We start from the raw sequence: 23,000 nt of genomic DNA, 5'->3' as shown, positions 1-23,000 counted from the left end.
ATTTGAAAAATATTTAAAGACAAAATTAATAAATGTCAACAATTATTTAGTTATTTAACAAAGACAAAACTATCCATGCAAAATAATACAAGTGTTACAGACTTTGAGTTGTTCTTTATATGAATTATGAGAAAGAAAGTAAAAAAACCTTTTAAACTTTTCTCATAAAATTGCAGCAAATCAACACATGGTGTTGCTTCATTAATGTCTTAAGCAGCCAAAAAAAATTATCATTAGCATCATCATTTGATGCTGATGTTCCATGCTGGCATGGGTTGGATGGTTTGACAGGATCCGATTGGCCAAAGGACTGCATCACATTTCACCGTCTGCTCTGCCATGGGTTCTATAACTGAATGCTTTTCTTATCTTATTGCCATATAAGTAAAATATGGCTTACAAATTCTGATACTTTTTTGGTAACTCACTTCATCTTATTCAGTAGAAATTAAAACCTTCATTAATTATTTTATCCAGTAGAACACATGTTTAATAAATGAGTTACAATGGATATTAGACTACAGACATGAACATTATTATATGGTAAACTCTAATATTATTTTGTCATACTTTTACTTTTTTAGTTCATAATTTCTGTGAACAATAGTAATCGATGGATTACTGCATTTATGATGACAAGAAAATATCTGTTTTAAATTTGAATTGCACAGTTTCTTGCCTTTCTCAATATCATATGTGTGAGTATAGGAGGCGCAATGGCCCAGTGGTTAGGGCAGCAGACTTGCAGTCATAGGATCGCGGTTTCGATTCCCAGACAGGGCGTTGTGAGTGTTTATTGAGCGAAAACACCTAAAGCACCACAAGGCTCCGGCAGGGGATGGTGACGAACCCTGCTGTACTCTTTCACCACAACTTTCTCTCACTCTTTCTTCCTGTTTCTGTTGTACCTGTATTTCAAAGGGCCAGCCTTGTCACACTGTGTCACGCTGAATATCCCCGAGAACTACGTTAAGGGTACACGTGTCTGTGGAGTGCTCAGCCACATGCATGTTAATTTCATGAGCAGGCTGTTCTGTTGATCGGATCAACTGGAACCCTCGACGTCGTAAGTGACGGAGTGCCAACAGAACAGACAGATGTGTGAGTATGTATATGTGTGGGTTTACACCATATGTACATGTATAAATGTGAAAGTGATTACTTTAAAGCAATTTTGAAAATAACAACTGAGCATTTACCGTTGGTGTAACTTTATATTGATAGTACAGTCACCTTGGAATATCTATGTAAATACAAACACACATTCATACATGCACACACGTCAAACTTTACATAATTAAGTTCCAGATGTGCTGATAATTTGTCGAAACAACTAACTTATATAATGATATCAATAACATCAACATCGTCACTGTACTTATTAAAAGTATTTTTGTTTTTTGATCAAAATCTCCTTTCACATTTTGCCCACATCATAAACCATTATCTCTCTCTCTCTCTCTGTCTTAGTATTTAAATAATCATTTTCCTTTTAAATTTAATTTGAATATATAAAATTCAGTTGTAGTAAGGATACTCTGAACAGTTTTATCATGACCTTCACTCATGAAAGCACACATCCTGTTTTCAAAAAACCTACAGCACTTGTTAACATATGAGACATTTCCTATGAAATTACTATACAGCAATTATAGTGTCGATATAAATAAGAACAGTTTCTTCCAGCAAGTTGTTCTCAAGACTTTATAAATAATAGCATAGTATAAAATACTATCATTCAGCACTTTAAACTAAATTTTCAGAGTCAGTAAGCTTGAGCAGTTACTGACCCTTTGTGACACCCAACCATACCATAACAAACAGTGCCTTTGCTTTATCAATAGCGTGATTATACTGATTGATTGATTTGGGGAAAGTACAACAAATATTCCAATAAAGGGAGCTCACAGAATAGAAAACAGGCAGACATATAGTCAAGTGGGACAATATGTTCACCTAAAACAATTAGTAAAAGCATAGTAAATGCTACCAAGTCATACTCACTTGCAAGTGAGTGTTAGGGTTTATGATTTAGCAATATCACCATATTGAGCTTCCCTGTCAATTGCATCTTCTTACTTAAACACTAATATATTTCAAACAAAGGAGTGTTTAACCTGTAGCAAATCACTGATTAGCTGTACCCAACAACACTTTCTTCATAAATTTACATATATATATATATATATATATATATATATATATATAAGCTGTTCATCCTTCAGACTGAAAAGCTTCTTCATAAGGCTCCAAATGCAACTCTTCAATTATAGATATTCACATAAAATATACTTTTCTTTGTAAACTCAAGTTTGCAAACCATTTTTTATAGAAAAGGGGAAAATTTATAGATACATAAAAAATTTTTAAAAACCCAAAAGAGATTTGAAAATTTCACTATTTTTTTTATACGCATTTAGTTTTTTTCAATCATTAATACATCACTCTGAAATAATATATTGTATTTGTTAGCATCTCTAATCAATTTCCATTTAAAACCTTTAAAAGTTAATTCTCATTTCACCCATGTTCCAAGATAATTCTTTCTACAATAAACACAAGGCTTGAAACTTTTGTGGGGAGGGGCTAGTCGACTACATCAAAACCAGTGCTCACAACTGGTACTTATCAAAAAGATGAAAGGAAAAGTCAACCAAGATAATAGTTAAAACATTTTTAAGCTGTTACAACAACCCAAAATATAGTCGGAAATAACCTGCATAACTACTATGGCATCCTAATTGAAAACAGGGTTTTACAGTGTATGCAATTAGTAGAGTTATTTAGTGTAAATATATTAATTACCTCATCCAGTGGAGCCAGCCCCAACTGTGACGTTCGGGTGCTGTGACACTTGTCTGGTAAACTGTAATCCATTGAGACTTCTGATTCGTCTGAAGAATCGTCATTTGTTGAGTGCTGAGAGAGCAAGTCAGAAAGTGGATCACTTCCTGAAATCACAAGAAAAATCAACGTATTTAGTTATTACCTTAATGAATTATACACATTGGAGAGTATAAAACACCACAAAAATGCACACAGACAGATTAATGTCCCAAAACAGAATAATAATATTTTTAAAAATGTAAAACAAACCCACAAACTTTCATTTCCAATATAACAGTGTACTTTATAAGGCATGTTTAAGGATGTTTTCTAGATAAAGTTGAATTGAACAGCACTGTCTTAGAAATACACACTATATGCATGTCTAACTATAGATAATATACACTGTCTAAACAACACATGCCAATACCAACTGAAGAAAATAGGATGTATAAATAATCCAGAACTGTTGGAGATGAAGTTGATTCCTTTCACCAGGAAACAGTTATAGTGATTATATTTTATAACAAATAGACTAAGAGTTTTATATCATATAATAAATAGAATATTAGTTGCTCATGATAATCTGATTAAAGTATTTTAGATTTAGAAAAAATATTATGAATGTCTGAAGTGGGCTGGGAGATTTAGTAAGATACCCTTTATTGTGAAACCATAAGCATTAGTTTCATGTTGTTTTCTTCTAATACATGCATTGTAAGACAAAATGCAAGTCCATAATTATTTTAACTGCCAAAAGGAGGGCTCACATACTTTAATGTTCAGGAAATGGCTTTGATAATGATATACTGATTTGTTAGCAACTTAGAGATCTAGAAGAAAAATTAACCGTAAGATCTTTGTTAGAATTGACTGAAATTCTATTGAGATTAAAAAATACAGCATCAATTACTTTCTTTAATAGTTACAGCCAGAGAAATGATAGAAGGATAATAACAAAAAAATACTTTCATACAACAATATCTAAGAGACAAATAGTGAAATAATAGTTTTTTACCTGTAGACTTTCGAACAAAGAGACGTCGCCACAAAGCACCATGAGTCTTTGGTATTGCAGCCATTATTAAAACAATTAGCTTGGCATTAAAGGTAATATTCAAATAGAATGTTACACTCACAATACTTTATATGTCAACCCAAATCCATCAGTATTGAGCAGATTTAGTAACTGACCGAAAGCAGACTTTGGCCTAACATCATGGATGGAAATAAAGACTTACACTGATACTAAAAACATGTCCTAAAGAGCAGAGGTAGTTAATATTTATACGAATGTCTTCAATATAAAACTACTACACTGAAAACAATTCCAGGTTCCCATTCTATCAACTGGGCTTAAGAAAAAAACTGCGAGCATTAACGAATACTCCATTGTTTTAATTTTGGCTGCAACGTCTATTAAGAATGTCACACTCCCTTATATCCGTCTTAACTTATTTACAAACATCACTACTTTATGTTAAAGAGGTATTACAAAACAACCGGCTTGGTTTTAAAGTGCATGCAAGGATGAATGTGTGTGTGTGTGTGTGTGTTTTGAAAACAAGAGAGGGAAGTGAGAATAAGCATATCAAGGAAAGAAAGTGTGAGCCTGAAACAGGAAATGGAAAGAGGAAAGACACTGAGAAAGGATTTATATGTGAGAGAGAGAAAAGAAATATATCTATATGAGAAGTGAGCTGTTGAGAAAGAGAGAGAGAGAAGGGAGGAAACGAAAAGTGGGGATGTGAAAGAGAATGAGTATGTGATTTTTTTTTTTTTCTTCCAACATAAAATAATTAGAAAATTAATGTTTCATTGTCTTTCAGGAAATTTCAGAGAAATACAAAAATACAGTGTTCAGACTGTAATTATTACATTTTCTCAAAAAGTAACACCACTTTACATTAAGCTCAAAACACAATCACATTTACATGCACAAACACATTATTAACTTCCAGTAGACGAGATTGCTTTAGTTAATTTAGCAATTACAGACTTTTCGCTATTAAATGATTCATTAGAGCTCATTCTGTCTAACACTGTTTCAAGAAATACCTACTATTACTATTGGAACACAATAAGGGCTAAGAATGTCATCTTCATAATTTTACATATTATTGCCAATATTTTCAAAGGTTGGAAGAATTTAGAAACTTAAACCTTTGCTTACAATGAATATTTCATTGCTATAAATAACACAGAGAATGTAACTAATATAATACCCTATTTTGGTTGATTAACCTTTTCACGAATATATTTCAATTAAAATATATTGTCTATACTGCAAATAAGTTTTAAAATAACCAAAAATTTGAAGAGATTTTAGTAAAATAATTTTTTCCATTATTAAGTTGGTTTTTGGAACATATTTGAAACTGTAATGGACAATAGTCTCAGGCAGGTTGATACTGAAAGACTTAAAGCAGAGAGCTGCATGCAACTGGCTGAATTGATATAAGTTCACCAGTTGAAAGATATTTACATCACTTCTATGGCACTGTCTAGAAAAGGCTCACACTGGTCCATTTACTGAACTATAAATATGAACCTAAAAAGTACAGTTCACTGGTATAGATGATGAAGGGCATTGCACAATTTATATGGTTTTTGTTTAGCATGTGTTTTCCATTAAATTTCTCAAGACAGGCCATCTCTTTCCTATGGATTCTCCTTATTCAACAATAATTCGACAACAATTTCCATGCTTCTTTCATTTCAGCATCACTGAGCAAGTTTTCCAATATCATTTTGCACATACATTTTACTCCAGCGATGTCACAATTCCAAGAAAACCAATAATTTTAGTAACTAAAGATTGAAAAAAATCCATCCATATGACTTTGTGATAAGAAGTTTGCTTCCCAACCACATGATTCTGGGTTCAGTCCCACAATGTGACATCTTGGGCAAGTGTCTTCTACTATAGCCTCAGGCTGACCAAAGCCTTATGGGTGGATTTGGAAGACAGGGACGGAAAGAAGCCAGCATCATATGTGTGTGTCTCCCACCATCACTTGACCACCAGTGTTGGTTTGTTTACAACCCTATAACTTAGCAGTTTAGCCAAAGAGACCGATAGAATAAGTACTAGGCTTTAAAAAAATTAAGTACTGGGGTTGATTCATTTGACTAAAAACTTCAAGGTGGTGCCCCAGCATGGCAACAGTCTAATGACTGAAACAAGTAAAAGATAATGCACAAAAAAATAAGTGACCCTCCACTACACACACACACCAAAAAAAAAAACAACTAAGGTATAACTTGTTATAAATAGTGACTACACTACTAAGTATTGTGGAAACAGAATTATGTTACATATCCACTAAAAATATTTGGAAATAAATACTTTGGTTTGTTAAGTATACCCAATGACAAGCAATAATCAGCTGGCATATCATTTATCATTTGACATAGCTGCAGTTAGTACAAAACTGGTGAAAATGGCAAAGAAAATCCTTAAAAAAAATTATTATAGTTTTGTTACTCAGGAAATAAGAACTCAGTAACTTGTGAATAACTTTTAAACTTCAATCTCAACTAATTCCTTTGCAAACTAACAAAAAAAAAACCCAAAAAAAATGAGGAATGAATACATTGAAATGTTTTCTGAGCTATATTTAAAGACCATACTTCTTCGCCCATAAATTGATAGTAAAAGTAACAACTTTTGCCACATTGTATTATTGTTTAGGACAGATATTTGTAGGACTAATTCTGCAATGAGTCATACTTTATATTAAAATATTTTTTACAAGTAAATTGTAGGCTTTAAAAAATTTACTTATTAAAAATCTAATATGCACTAGATACACTAGTACATATTAGATATGTGTATGTCTGGATTGTTTAGATTGTAAACCAAAAGTTATGAAAATCTTTCCTAATACAAACTATCAGGACTGAGTTGACTGGATGTATTCAATGTACCAGTTTTATCTGCTCTTATGGAATGGACTGTCCATATTTATTATGGTACCAGCACTACAGAGGCTTGGTAACAAGATGTGATTTGATGGCGAAAAATACCAAATGTAAAAGTATAACCTGATGTCATATTGGGAAGAAGTGGTTAAGTAAGACCTGAAAACATTGGGCTTCCTAAGTGAGATGATGCAAACTTGAAATGCATGATATGATATTTATTGCAGATATATTCATGTAATGCATGAATATAAAAATGAATGATAAAATAATAAGGATACATGATAGTTAGTTTACATTAATAGAAGGAAGGTTATTTTCGAAGTATTAAACTCTGCTAAATTTAGCCAGTAGCCAGATAAAACTGAAAGCGGACAAATAATAATTATTCATTATGTTATATTTACCATAGATCAACTGCCATGACAGAAATACTAGTATGATGTCTAATGCTCCAGACTTACTAACAAGAAACTATATTGCTAAATTACAAAAGGAGATCATTAGCAAATTAATTAACTCATGTGTACAACATCATACATGAGATCTATGTACAAATGTCTGTTTTTGCACATAAAATAACCTTGATTTTAAAAACAAATGTTATTTAGCTTCAGATCAACTCTAATCCAGTAGATGTATTGACCAAAGGTATCCAAACCATGACCATTCCAGGTTATTTAGAGCTCATATATCTGTAACTACTTTTATATGAACCTTCCTTTTCTTAAGTCAGAATGTGATTTAAGGGAGATTTGGTTGCTATTTTTAGAGGGTCAAGTAACTATACAAAGGCTTCCTTGCAGGCTTGTAAAACAAAACATTTACAGTTAAGGTAAATTTTCTCATTTCTCAATATCCTGTAAAGACATAACCATTTCACTTCTTATTCTTATACAAGATATTGTAAATAACTACTAAATAAAAATCTTGTGAAAAATACAATCAACATTTCCATGGGTGGTAGTTCTATATAATAATTTAGACATAAATAACAGCTGGCCAAAACTGATAATTCAAATGCAGAGAAGTAACCTTCCACTTAAAGAAAAGTCTAAATGATATATTTTGTCAAGTGGAATGGTCTAATTTGTTTTCCGACAGAGTATCTCAGGAAAACATTTTGGTTGACAGTACAACAGAAAAGCATCAACAAAATTACCAAATCTCCATTTTCCTCTTCACTCTTTTAACAAACAGAAGTGAGTTTTGGCTATTATATATCAGATGATAAAGACCAGATTGTATCTATAATTGGATTGTTAGAAAGTTGCAAGAATTGCCACCTTCCTTCTAAAGACTAAATGAAGTATAAACAAAATATCAAGAGCAGAAGGAATGATTTTCTAATAATAGAATTTAGAGCAAGATAAGATTAACCTGTGAGTAGTGTAAGAATGTACAACTGGTGCAAAAGAAAAACTCTTACATCATTAAAGAAATGTGTAAACTATTTGCTCAGTGATAAGAGATCCTACTTTAATCAAAAGCAAGAAAGAGATGAGAACAGAAACAAGATTAAGAGATTTACCTAATGTTTGTGACATTCGATAAATTAGGGCATAATTTGCAACAACAACTAGAATGACTTTTTATACAAAACTAACTCAATTATTGAAAACATAGAATACTGCTGATTGAATCAAACCCAGTAAGCTACAGGTGTTTATTTTATAAACTCTGAATTTGAACCCAGAGCCTAGAAAGAGCAGTGCAAATACTGTTATATATTTAGCCTGGTTTCCTATTTCTACCAATTTACCGTCCTAACAATAGCATCAATAATAATAATAACCCTTTCTACTAAAGGCACAAGGCCTGAAATTTGGAAGTAGGGCAGGGACTAGTTGATTACATCGACCCCATAGTGATGGGTGAAATACATCTAAACATTTTGCCAGCTCACCACCTTATAATGATAATTCTTTCTACTATAGGAACAAGGCCAGAAATTGTAGGCGAGGTAGTCAATTACATCGATCCCAGTATTTAACCGGTACTTAATTTATCGACCCTGAAAGGATGAAAGGCAAAATTGACCTCAGCAGAATATAAACTCAGATCGCAAAGATGGTCGAAATACCGCTAAGCATTTTGCCCAGTATGCAAACGGTTCTGCCAGCTCACCACCTTAATAATAATGATAATCATAACAACGAATGTAGTGAAGTGGTAGAGCAACAAACTAAGGAGTTGTAGTGTTTAGTTTTTATATTCTCTATTTTCTGAGTTCAAATCCAGCCAGAATCAAGATTGCTTTTTATCCCACCAAAGTTGATAAAATAAGAGCCAATCATACCGAGGTCAATTTAAATTACCATATCTTTTTATGAATTTGTTTCTTGTGCCAATTTAGAATCAAATGACTAATTACGGAATATATTTTTTACAGCAATAGATAATTAACCCTATTGATGTCCAGAGACTGCCCTTCCATACTAACAAATTAAAGCAACTTTAGGGTTTATATTTAGCAGTATGCTTGCCTCAATTAAATGATGCTCCTGATACTATTAGCTGTTTACAGCTAGGAGAAATGGGCCAGTGAAAATGAAGCGGTTACATGTGCTGTGAGTGCTGGTGAGATACAAACTGTGTCCTGTCAATAAGCTAAAGTCTTATTTACTCTGTCAGCTGTAATAATGTTATTAACAGCTATGAAGTTTGACATTTTTCTGAGGTGTGAAGTACTGAGTTGTGACTTTCATGTTTCTCCCAAATATATTAATAACACAGGATTGAAATGAGAATGTCACTGCCATGATTAATAATAATAATAATCCTTTCTACTATAGGCACAAGGCCTGAAGTTTTGGGGAGGGGAATAATCAATTACATCGACCCCAGTACTTAATTTATCGACCCCAAAAGGATGAAAGACAAAGTTGACTTTGGCAGAATTTGAACTCAGAATGTAATGGCAGACGAAATACTGCTAAGCATTTTGCCTGCTCACCACCCTAATAATAATAATAATAATAATAATAATAATAATAATTTTGGTACAAAGTCAACAATTTTGAGGGGAGGAGACAAATCAATTATATTAACTCCAGTGTAATTGATTTGGCTCCTCCAGTGGCATTTTATTTTATTACTCCTGAAAGGATGGAAAGGACAATTGACATCGGCAGGATTTGCACTCAGAACACAAAGGACTGGAAGAGATGCTGCTCAGCATTTTGTCCAATGTTCTAATTATTCTGCCAGCTCATTGTTTTAACCCCTTTTTTTTACCATATTTCTGCCAAGATGCTGTGTGTCTTTTGCAATTAATTTTAAATATAACAAAGAATTTAGTAAAATAACTAGTGTTACGAACATAGATTATGATTAAGATCTGGTGGAAGATTTTAATTCAGAAATTTTGCAAACAAGACATTTGTACTACAGAACCAAAGGTGGTTTCAGCTGAGTTGGTGTCAAAAGGGTTAAATTGCTTCAAATACTAGCACAAGTCCTGCAATTTTTAGGGGAGGGAGCATACCAATTACAATGTCCCATTACTCAACTGATACTTTATTTTATCGACCCAAACTTACTGTGTTAAATAATAACTGTTTCTAATTTTGGCAAAAAGTCAGCAATTTTAGGGGAAGAGATAGTCACTTACATCAACCCAGTACTCAACTGGTACTTATTTTATTGATCCTAAAAGGATGAAAGACAAAAATTGACCTTGGCAGAATTTGAACTCAGAATGTAAAGAGCCAGAGGAAATGCTGCTGAGCATTTTGTCTGATGTGTTTTTAATTCTACTAGTTTGTTAATTGTTTTCTAATATTGGCACAAGGCCTGAATTTTAGGGAAGGGGATTAGTTGATGTTACTGATCCCAGTTGTTGACTGTTGCTCTCATGAATCACTGAAGTGATGATGCTCATTGCGCTCTAATATATATTCCATCTCTGTGAAGAGATTTTATCTCAGACAGTTCTACAGCCTTTTGCCTTCTAAAGTGTAGATACATTTAGTTTGATACACAGATGGTGATATTCTTTTACTTGTTTAGATACTAAATGACTGCAGCCATGCTGGAGCACCACCTTAAAAGGTTTTAGTCGAATAAATCAGCCCCAGGACTGATTCTTTGTAAGCCAAGTACTTATTCTATCGGTATCTTTTGCTGAACTGCTAAGTTATGGGGACATAAACACACAAGCATCAGTTGTCAAGCAATAGTGGGGACGAATACAGACACACACAGAAATACATATATATATATATATATATATATATATATATATACATTCAACGGGCTCCTTTCAGTTTCCGTCAACCAAATACACTCACAAGGCTTTGGTCAGCCCAAGGCTATAGCAGAAGACACTTGCCCAAGGTGCCATGCAGTGGAACTGAACCCAGAACCATATAGTTGGAAAGCAAGCTTCTTACCACACAACCACGCATAAAAAGTAAATTATAAACAAAGTTTCTTGAGGAAAAAAATGTTTTCTCCTACTATAAATTAAACAAATATTCCTCAAATACCTGTCAGAAATAAATCTTATAACTTCATGAAATTTGAACAGTACTTTTTGTTGATATTTTCAGCAAAATGAAAAATTTGAACAGTACTTTTTGTTGATATTTTTTTCAAAAGTAGACCAATATTATCTGAAAAAGTAGAACCCCCTCCCATTGCACTGTTTCCTTGGAACACTGCTATCCCTAATCAATATAGGCTATCTGATAATAGCATTCCCCTATTCAGTCTGCCCATCTCTTCTTTTAATGTTTTCAACATGACTAATCATAGTTATTTCTCCTGCATTCTGCCATATAATAACTGTTTTCTCCTAATTATTTTTATCGATAATTACTTGTGAGGCTGACAACTCTGCTGAGCTTATCGAATGGCGGTCTACCCAGCCTAAATGTCTGATGGGTTTCTTACCCCACTGCTGCACTCTCAATTGCTCAGTTTTACTAAACTGAGCAGTATTTCTCATCTTAAAATCTCCAGTAAGATTTGAACCAAAATCCTACCAGCCAAAAGTCCAGTTATTTTATCTTCAACAACAGCCAAATAAAAGGCATTTATGTGGTTGTTTACCCTACTAGAAATAGCAGTCACATCTCTCTTAAATCACAGCCAGTCTTAAACAAGGAAAGGACACATTATCTAATGTAGTCCTACATGCATCCAAAAAAGACAGAATGGCCTCAGCTGGATTACTTTTGCTACATTACAAAATGGTCCTTTCTGAAATTTCAAGAATCTACCTCTGCCTTAAGGAAAACCAATTTTATTCCACTTTAGAACTGCTTATACTCATTATCGCCTGATGCAAGGCATCTTTAGTTTTCTCAGATGCTACTGTTTACTTCATCAACCACATTCTTAGTTGTTGATTCTACTATTTTTGTGTTGTTCAAGCCAACATAGTTTTACAGACTGGACATATATAGGACATATAGTGAAATAACATAGGTTCAACTTTTGTTAATCATCATTCTAGCTGTTTAAATAAACATGTTGAATATAAAGTTTATCAAAGGCTTGCTATCTAGCAAATACTGTTTCTGTTATTGGAATTGAATAAGTTCACTTACATTTTCTAATGAACAGTGTTCTACTGAAGTGGCCTCTAACCTTGCTTAACTCTTCAACAGTCTCCTTTCTCTGTAAGTGTCTACTCTCATTTAGAACACATGGCTGTATGCTTCATTCCCATTAATGTAATTTACCAATTACTAGCCTATCATTTTCATTACCAACACCACAGAGATAATGGAAGCAGTCATAAACTACCACCTTCTGTATTATCTAAGGTCTCCTCCATTCATCTGTGACTAACTACCTGTACAGTTTCCACAGAGCTATATCTACCAAACGTCTATCCTAAATCACACCCCAACAGTTTCTTGATATCAACAGAATCTTTGACAATGCATTTGATACAAAAACATCCTAGCAATGTTGCCTAGTCAAGAGTTCAACTAAACTCCTCTTTTGAATAAGAAAATTCCTGTTAGAATGCTCCAACATAATGATTGGTACACAATCTATAAACTCTTGTATACTTCAGGGTTCAAGTATGTTGCACACATATTCATTCTCTACATTAACCGTTACTCCTAATCAAATACATACTTCTTGATAGATACCTTCAATCCTCAATAACCTTACCACCACAGTCATCATCTCCCATAGTCTAGATGTTACATCAGGCTTGTACTACTTTATTTTTCTTGAGAATATCCTCCATGTCTCATTCAACAGCACCAAACACAGCCAGTATACATAATGCAAATATATTGTTGTTACTACAGTAATTCCGACTCCAAGTTACAAACAAACATTGGCTTACCTTTAAACAGATTTATATTGCTCATTACAAAGATCATATGCACAGAATAAAAAATTCAAAACCAATATAAGAGAGCAAATCAAAGTAGATAGATTTTAAAAAATGTTTTCTGTTACTTCATACAACATATCAGAACATTTGGCACACAATATACAGTCAGAGTCTCATCCTGAGATACCATCTAAAGTGTGCATAATTGATTAACCCTTCCAGATACCAGCAAATATGCTTGTAGTGAGTATAAAGAACAAATGCCATTACTTAGGAACTCTCCTGGTGAATGCATTCAGTTTAGGAAATACAGTATCACAAAAACTGACAGAGCCAGAAAACACTTCAACTCACAACATCTACTAATACACAACAAAATTCAAGTCATAGCCACAATATAGGACTGTCTGACACCCACCCATCCTCTCCATCTGAGATGGCTTTGCTGCTATACACAGGCACTCTAAACAACATCCAAAGAAAAACTACTCAAATAATTGACAAGAAATCTCTAGCCAACACACTCCAACCCTAAGCCCATAGACATACAATTTCTCTCATTCTACTACAATGGCCTTTGCTCCTTAAAGCTGGTTAGTCTTTTACCACCTTCATTTAAAGTATTCTCAACACAAATGTCTCTCTTTGTCTTGTTATATATATATATATGTTCTGGTTCCAATCCTACAGTCTATGCACAAACCATTATGTCCAGTTTTACCTCCTTTGAAAGTTGGCCATCTAATTTACCCACTCTGCAGACCATTTTTCTTCTTGCAGCAGCTATTGAAATTGGAAGACTTCAAGAGAAACGATAACTCATTGCAATCATTATATATGTATGTATGTGTGCGTGTGTGTGTGTGAGTGTATATTATGTGTGTGCGTATATATAGGTGAGTGTGTGTGTGTGTATATATATATATATGTGTGTGTGTGTGTGTGTGTGTGTGTCATTTATTCAATTTTGTCACATCATCACTTATTTCTCTAATTTTGTCACAGATTGGCTGACTAAAAATTCTAAGAGTTTTCAATTCTATTTCACTGTTATCAGCATTTGCTGTTTCATTAAATAATGTTACCTAAAATCCCAAAAGGATATTTTTCTCCCTTGTGTTCTATCCTTGACCAGCCTAACCCTGGTCCCTCTCTATCTCTCTCTCTCTGTTGCAATAACCAGTTGTTTCTCCAATGCTTCCCCCTATTTAAACTAGCTCACTCGGATTCTGCTACTTCATTTTAATAACTCTGCCAAAAGAATACAAATCCAGACGATGTTCTTCTCTAATTCTGCTATTTCACAGTACACCCACCCTCCCGCCCCTGCCACCTGTGCCAGAAGTCCCTATCCTTCCACCCCCACCACCTGTACTGGAAGTCCCTATCCTCTGACATCTTTTGGTTGTCTCCCATGAACACTTATGGCTTAACGCCATCCCCACTCTACTTAGGGTTTATCGCCTATGTAAGGTAGTGATCATGTAGTGCATAAAAATGATGGTGTAGTGATGCAGATTGAAGGCTGTTGTTTGTATATGAATTCTGCCAAATGTGAGTTTTCTTTTCAGGTACATAACGCTGCTGTCCCCCATCCAAGGGTCTCGCAGGCCCACACCTCCCACACCCTCAGGGTTGGCACACTGAAAGGTAGGTCTGGTGAGATTGTTGAGATGCTTAAACGGAGACGTGTAGATTTGTGTTGTATCCAAGAAGTAAGATGGAGAGGAGGTTCCTCTAGGTTCCTCACAGGCAAAGAGCATAGGTACAAGATTTTATGGGCAGGGAACACTGACAAGGTCGGGGGTGTGGGCATACTTCTTGTGGAGAAATGGGTTGATAAGGTAATCGAGAGTCTGTGAGAGAATACTTAAGATTAGATAAGTGTTACATCATGGGTTAGCAACCATTATCTCAGCCTATGCCCCTCAGCCAGGGCAACCTGATGGACAGAAAGACCGATTTTACAACACCCTCTTGCTGACTACCTCATTGACAAATGAGAGGGACCTTCTCTTTGTGGCTGGTGACTTCAATGGACATGTTGGACAACATGCAGGGGGCTTCCATGGAGGCTATAGTTTTGGTTTCCACACTGAGGAGGGAACCAGGCTGCTGGAGTTCTGTGATGCAAATGATATTATGGTTTGCAATACTAACTCAGGAAACCTGCCAGTCACCTAGTCACCTACAGATCTGGTAGACACACTAACCAAATTGACTCTATCCTTGCCAGGAAAAGGGAAAGATGGCTGCTTATAAATGCCAAAACCTTCCCAGGTGAAGAATGTACCCCACAATATAGACTAGTAGTTAGCGACTTCAGGATCAGGGCTAAATGGATGCCCAGAAGACGACCAGCATGGAGGGGAAGGGTCTGGAAGCTTAAAGATCCTACGAATGGACAGAGATTTTGAGATGTATTACTCGAAGCTTTTGACGAAATAGAGGGGGAGATAGCATTAAATGATGTGGAAGACAACTGGAGGGTTCTTATTTCTTTACTGCCCACAAGGGGCTACACACAGAGGGCACAAACAAGGACAGACAAACGGATTAAGTCGATTATATCGACCCCAGTGCATAACTGGTACTTATTTAATCGACCCCGAAAGGATGAATGGCAAAGTCGACCTCGGTGGAATTTGAACTCAGAACGTGGCAGCAGATGAAATACCGCTAAGCATTTCACCCGGTGTGCTAACGTTTCTGCCAGCTCACCACCTTCTGGAGGTTTCTACGAGACAACTTACCGAGGGCCACTGACCAGATCTGTGGATGGTGCAAAGTCCCCTCTCAACCCAAGGTAATGTGGTGGTGGAACAATGTTGTTGACAGAGCCATCAGGGAAAAGAAACAGGCTTGGAAGGACTGGATGAACTGTGGTAGCAGGGAATTGTATTAGACTGCCAGAAGGGAAGCTAGGAGACAGGTTTATTTAGCCAGAGGGGAAGCAGATAAGAAAAAAGTTGCCAATGTTCTGCACCGTGACAACCAAAGACTTGAGGTATTTTGTGTTGCAAGACAGTATGTGAGAGAGAATCATGATGTAGGAAATAAATGTGTCTGCATGGACAATGGTTTGCTTGCACTAAACGAGGCTGCAAAGAGTGAGGTTTGGAGATGCCACTATGAAAGGTTGCTAAATAAAGAGAATGAATGGGAGAAAGAGAGTCTGCTGAATGCCGACCCAACAGAGGGACCAGCTATCTGAATTGACAGTACCTTGGTAAATAAAGCAATTAAGGGTATGAAGACAGGGAAAGACCCTGGCCCTTCAGGAATCACTGCAGAGATGCTCAAAATATCTGGTGGTGTTGGCTATAGCCTAGTCACCCGTATAGTCAACCAGATGATACATGAAGGAGTCATGCCCAATGACTGGTGTAGCAGCACCATAGTCAACTGCTACAAAGGTAAAGGTGATGCTTTAGATACAAATAATTACAGAGGTATCAAGTTGTTGAATCAGGTAGTGAAGGTCACGGAGAGGGTCATAGCCCAACTAATTAGCGAGAGAGTCAGTTTAGATGAGATGCAGTTTGGGTTCATGCCAGAGAAAAGCACCACTGATGTTATATTTCTGTTAAGACAGCTGCAGGAGAAATACCTAGCCAAAGATAAACCTCGCACCTGGCTTTCATTGACATGGAGAAAGCCTTTGACAGGGTCCCCCGATCCCTTATCTGGTGGTCAATGAGAAAACTAAGGATAGATGAATGGTTAGTGAGAGCTCTGCAAGCCATGTACAGGGATGCTGTCAGTAAGGTGAGGGTTGGCAACAAGTACAGTGAAGAATTCCGGGTAGGGTCCACCAAGGATCAGTCCTCAGCCCCCTCTTATTCATCATAGTCCTCTAGGCAATAACAGAGGAATTCAAGACAGGATGAGTATCAATATCATTAAAGTTAACAGTGCTAACTACTCATATCAGCTTCCCTCAATAAGAATATTGCTGAATTACTTCTATCATAATCCATTATATTCATTTCACACATTCCTAATTTTGTAATTACCTGAAGGATGGATTCGGCGTCGTTTGTGTATTTTGTTTAAGTTTTCTGGCATACTGTGTGATCGTCCAAGAATTTTCTTTTGTTTCGTCAAAGCACTGCGATCGGCAATCCTTGATTTTATAGGGTGAGGGGTTGACATCTGGAATGAATAAGAAGAACAAAAATAGATAAGGACATTATACTGAAAAATGCTTACAATTGTAACAAATAAATAAAGGAATGAATGAAGAAAAGAGTTCGTTCTACAAATTAATTTCATAATTAAGAGAAATGAACAGATTTCTCCTTCAAGTAGTCCTTTCTTTATAATAAATATACCAAAGGTACACTTGGTATATGCAAATTTCATTACCACTAGAATGATTTGAACTCAGAACCTTAAAGCAACATAATAGCAAAGTATAACATCTAGTCTACATCTTATTACATGTGATACTTGATGATAGGCTGAGGCTACTTTATGAACTGGGTGTTAAAATGAATTCGCGCATGTATGTGTAAAATCTGTTCCTCTTATATGTTACACTCATCATCTCACCTAAAATAATTTCTCTCTCTCTCTCCTATTCTCCTTTTAGTTATGGGGTTACGATTACATAAATATGTCAAAAAGAATTAGTTCTAGTATATTTGGACACACAAACACCATTAAAGATATTTAAGGACATTTTCATCTTGTGTTTGCTAATTAAGTTATTCGTTCTAACATGTCTGTGCTATACTTCCTGACAAAAGTACACTTAAACTGAAAATAAGTCTTTTATAAATTAAAATAAAAACAGTTTTTAGAAAATCTAAAATCCATAGAAATGTGCATGAAAAATGCATATAGAAATATTACAAAAGCAAAAACAGCATTGTACTTCCAAGAGAATGCAGAAAGTACATATATGCATGATAGATAGCTTATTTTAAATAAAGTAAGAGATAAACCATTCTGCAATGTCAAGGTTGAGAATCCGTCACGTTGACACAAATCAATTATTTTTGTTATTGCACTCTTAAAGATATTGCTTTATCATGCTGTTAAAGAAGAAACTAATTCCTCATTTGCAAAGACTACCTAACAAATTTTTGGTGGGAAAAAATGTACTAATTAAAAAGCAAATTTTACTAAAGTACTAAGTTTTAATATCTGGTGTTTTCTCTATTTGGAAATTAAATAAATGAAACTAAATTATTCATTTTAATATGTTTGTGTGCTGTAACATGATATATCTTTGGTTTGAGTTAATAGACAATTCCATTGACTAACATCAGAATATAATCCCAAGTCAACCACACCACTACCAACACCTCCACAAAATTCAAGAACAGTGTTGTATGTTTAGGGTTTACTTCAATGCATGATTTATCATAAAATAGCTAATGACTGAACCTTCATATGTTGTAAGAAAACTGACAATAGCTGCTAATTGCAACAGCAAAGGGTCCTAAAAAAAAATCAATAGACTGACATAACTCAGCAGCATAACTAGACAAATTCTAACAACATAGCTAAATACCAAAGCTTCAGAACAGAAAGGCGAGACAATTTTCACAGTGAAAAATCTTTTGACAAAGCAAAATGTAATAGAACTAACATCTATTTGAAAGAGACTATTTGCATTAAAATTCATGTCACGAAAGGAAAGCTTCATATTTAAAGAAGAAAAAAATAATCTACTCTTCCTTTTCTTACTCAAAATAAGCAGATGAATTGATTCTAAAAAGATTTAAACTGAATTTCTCCCAAACAGAAAACATGAAATAACTGTTGAGTAACTAAAATGAAGCTAATCTAATAAGTTTTAAGACAAGATATTTATGAGCTCAGCTTGTTCCTTTTTGGGTGGAGTCAAAATAAAAACTTGATTCTTAATTTAACTAAGATTATAAAACAGTTAAATGCAAAAAGAATGATAATAACAATAAGAGAAAACCTGTTTTACAAATTAAGGGATTATAAAATTAGTAAACAGACATAAATTATAGATAAGAAGAAAAAGAGAAGAATCTCAAACTTTTTTCTTATCTCTGGATTGTCCTTTGTCTAAACAATGATACAGGAAAAATATAAAACTGTGAGCAAGCCAAATAATTTGTTATCTCTCTGTTTTATTATATATATATATATGTGTATATATATATATATATATATATATATATATATATATATATACATACTGTGAGAAAATAGGAAATACATATTTTAGAAAACCTGTCTATAACTGGAATAGAAACTTGAGGAGTAAAAATAGAATTCACAAAAGAGCCAACTAAATTACAAAATGGATAACTTGGAAAAAGGAATGTCTAGAATAATAGGTGAAATAAACATCAGAGATGCTTTGCTCCATGTAGAAACTGTAGGAGCTATTCAGAAGTTTTGCAAGCTCCTCTAAATCCATTGCAATGCAGGAAACTCTTTTGTATCATCAGCAGGTATCTCAAAGTCATAAGCATTTTGCCCCTTAGCCTGTACACTTCACCTGAGTGAGGCAGCAAAGACTAGACCAGTCTTCACAAAACAGAAGGGATCCACTTGCAGTCTCTTATCAACCACAGCCATCTTGAGTTAGTTTCAGCTGCTGTGCCTATTCCCTCAATAATTTTCTCCAAATGTCTAAGTTCTAGACCTATCTTCTGCAGGAACTAACATACTGATCTAGATGGTAAGCTGTAGTAGCCTACTTCAATGGAGAATGAGGCCATATGCCAGCCCTTGACAAAAGACTTGTCAACTAAATGTTGATATTCTGATTTCTTTACCTAGTGGGAAATATAGTCTGTCCTCCCAGGGCATTGTGAGTTTGATCACGATGATTGCTTTTGTATTCCTGGGGAGTAGGAACATGTCTGGTGCAAGTGAGGTTACCACTATCTTCTCTGGAAAGGCAAGTTTGCCCCTCATGTTTACTTGCATCTCCTAGTCTGAAACTGAATACAAAATAGACATTGCTCTCACCTTGGGAGCTTTGTCAACTTTCTTTAGGAATTTGATACCCTTTGGTAGTGGTGGTTGGTGCTTATTAGCCTTTACCCTTTGCAGATCAATCCACTTGGTTATTTCTGCAATTGTATCAGCCTTCTCCCAGTGCCTTAGGGCATCCAGTCAAAGTGTGATTCGGGATGCAAAGAGTTGTTCTGCACTGCTTGCAGGGTGGGTCATTTTCTTTACCCCCATATTCATAAAATAGCAAACTAAAATACAAAATGGACAACTTGGTAAAAGGGATGTCTAGAAATGATAAACTGGATTGTCATATCTGACAGCATCCCAAATATTTAAGTCTTCTTGAAGAGTATGCACCAGAAATCTTTAAAGTATTATGCAAATAAATGTACAAGGAAAGGAACAAGTTATAACAGAACTGATTAATGAACTTGCCCATGTTTTGACTTTGCAATGTCACAATGAAATACACAACTTTTATTATCATATTTAATCTTTGGAATACGTAATAAACCTCAGTATTTTTCTGAGCAGAATGAGTTGGGACCAGTGTTATGTACACATATGAAAAAAAGCATGATTGAAGGATTGAAACCAGATCACTCACTAGTTTTCAGTAATCTTATTTATACAAATACAATGCTTATGATTGGAAATAAATTTAATCAACTGATATAATTCCAGTATATTACAGTTATTTCTCTACTTATGAAAATGACTTGATATTTTTATTTGGCGTCATATTGAATTATCTACTGAAAAGTCTTCAGTGGCTTTCTTGGTGGTGTTGTTTGTCTCAGATCAGCTTTGATTGAACAGTCTGATGACCAAAGATATTCTAGCCATCCCCATTCAGTTTTTTCTCAGAACAGTAAGATGAGACAATGGAAGTTTGTCTGCTATTTCTAGCAAGCCAAATGACAACTTAGGAGATTCCTCTCGAGGTTTTGTCGTATTTTGGAACAGTACACTCAGTTCTGCATGTCTCAATTTACTTAAGTGTACCACACAATATATACTAAAGCATCCAAGTATGTCGAGAAAAACTGGTGTCCCAACAAGATTCAAGTTAAGCACCTGCTCTTAAAAAATATTCTAGGAGACATTTTCATTTTTGATCAATCACTATGAAGTCCTTATTTTTTTGTTTTGATTATTTGATTCAATCTCGCCTCAATCTTAAGCCCGTTCAAAGAAACAACTGGATATTCTTCCTTTCTGGCAATATTGTTGCTATTTGCTTGTATATCTTCTAAATTCCTGCTGCAAATCAGACAGTATTTTGCTTTATATAGCTTCTGTATTACCATTTTCACTGTTAAAGAAATGTGTATTCCTTTCAATTTCATTATTATATTTTAAAGTTAAAAACCTGTTTTTAAATTCAAAGCTTTTACTTTCAGGATGATCAATGTAAACACCAGTAAAATATTAAGACTAGTTCTATTGGCTATCTGTGTGTGTGTGTGTGTGTGTGTTTGAGAGAGAGAGATATGTGTGCATGATTTAACCCTTTAGCATTGAAACTGGCCATATCCAGCCAAAGTATTCTACTTGTTTTACGTTGATGTGAGAGGTGACATCTGGCCTCTCACATCAACCCTACAATATCATTGTAAAAATTAAGTTACTTCATCAAAATCTCAACACTATAAGCTAATTCAAAATAATATGCATAAATAAGCATTACTTTTAACAAAATAATGTGAATGCTAAAGTGTTAGATATCCATATTTGTACAAAATGCTTAAAATGCTTATAAAGAATGAATACAAATGAGGTTTTGTGGTAATTAATCAGGCAATTCAATACATCTTGTTTTATGTTCCATTAAAGAAGGTAATTTCTTGGAAGACACAGAGGCTAGTTGATGCTTCAGTCTTGAAATAAGAAGGTCCTTAGATGAGCATGCTTGAAGTGACATGCTTTGAGAAAACATAAAGAGCCAGCATTATACAGAAGAACTCTGTGGAAACTATAACAGATTCCAAAAACTCAGTACATGGAACGTACTGTAGCCACGTGTAAAGAATACCAAATCTACTACAAACTATAAGTCTAAATTGCAATCCAATATTGATAAACTCCATATCCCAATTTGGTCATTGAGGAACGGCTGAAAACTCCATACTTTTATTGTGTATGTAGTGCAAATGATCCTGATGTTAGACCATTCTCACCATGCTAGTGCTGCCACAGCATACAATGCTGAGTATTTCTCCCCTGAAGTACCTTTCAGATTGGAGTTGAAAATTTTAATCTATTCTCTAATTAAATGCAAGTCTAATGCATATATAAAGTTTCTAGTAGATTTGGTATTCTTTACACGTGGCTACATGCAGCACAAAGAATTAAGTGTCCTGTTCCGAGTCAAAAGACTAATTTCAACTTGACCAATAAATGGGAAGCCGAGTGTGGATCATAGTAGAATCAGTAGAGCATCAGTGCTTTGTTACAGTTCTCAATGTTCTGAATTCAATACACCATACCAGTCAAATACTGAAGTGGTTATAATTGACTACAGCTACCTTTCAAAACTGAGACCTTCTGCTCAGGTTAGAAAATATATTTCATATTTTGCCTCTATCATAATTCACAAGTCAGGCATTCTATTTCATAAGCTTAGAGTGCACTTGGCCTCCCTCTTAACAACTAAAGCACTAAATCTCTAAATAATTGTTTTCTATATAAGAAAAATTCCTTGAAATGAATCTAAGGGTTACCTTCATGCAATCTGTTACCAAATAGTCTCTGTGCTATAACATCTCCTTGAGAACAAAGACTATTTAGCAATACATTCTTTGCATACTCATCATATCACCTTCTCTCAAAACATAGAAATAAATGTAGAGACAACTGCCTGGCTTTTGTTAATTAGTAGTATTTCTCAATGAGTGATTAACCCTCTTAATAGTCCACAAAATGATTCTGTTGGCAGCTAAATGAACAATTGCAAATTCAACAGTGCTCCCTACAACTTTTTAAATCATAGAAA

At 34.7% G+C, this 23,000-nt stretch overlaps 1 protein-coding gene across 10 annotated transcripts in view; it reads right to left on the bottom strand.

Moving 5' to 3' along the window:
* Positions 1–23,000, bottom strand: part of LOC106874706 (uncharacterized) — a 777,908-nt gene that overhangs the window by 63,060 nt on the left and 691,848 nt on the right. For all 10 annotated transcript variants that reach the window (XR_016241517.1, XR_016241515.1, XR_016241516.1 and 7 more), the window contains 2 exons: positions 17,071–17,209; positions 2,806–2,951 (listed from right to left, as the gene is read on the bottom strand). Coding sequence is in view for 7 of the 10 variants with exons in the window: in XM_089350800.1 (XP_089206926.1) it covers positions 2,806–2,951; positions 17,071–17,209 (285 nt within the window). In the remaining 3 variants the exon portion in view is untranslated. The remainder of the gene's footprint in view (positions 1–2,805; positions 2,952–17,070; positions 17,210–23,000) is intronic.

Source organism: Octopus bimaculoides, chromosome 4 (assembly GCF_046866305.1).
Source record: "Octopus bimaculoides isolate indiv1 chromosome 4, ASM4686630v1, whole genome shotgun sequence".
Lineage (NCBI taxonomy): Eukaryota > Metazoa > Mollusca > Cephalopoda > Octopoda > Octopodidae > Octopus > Octopus bimaculoides.
This window is presented reverse-complemented; position numbering and strand designations above follow the sequence as displayed.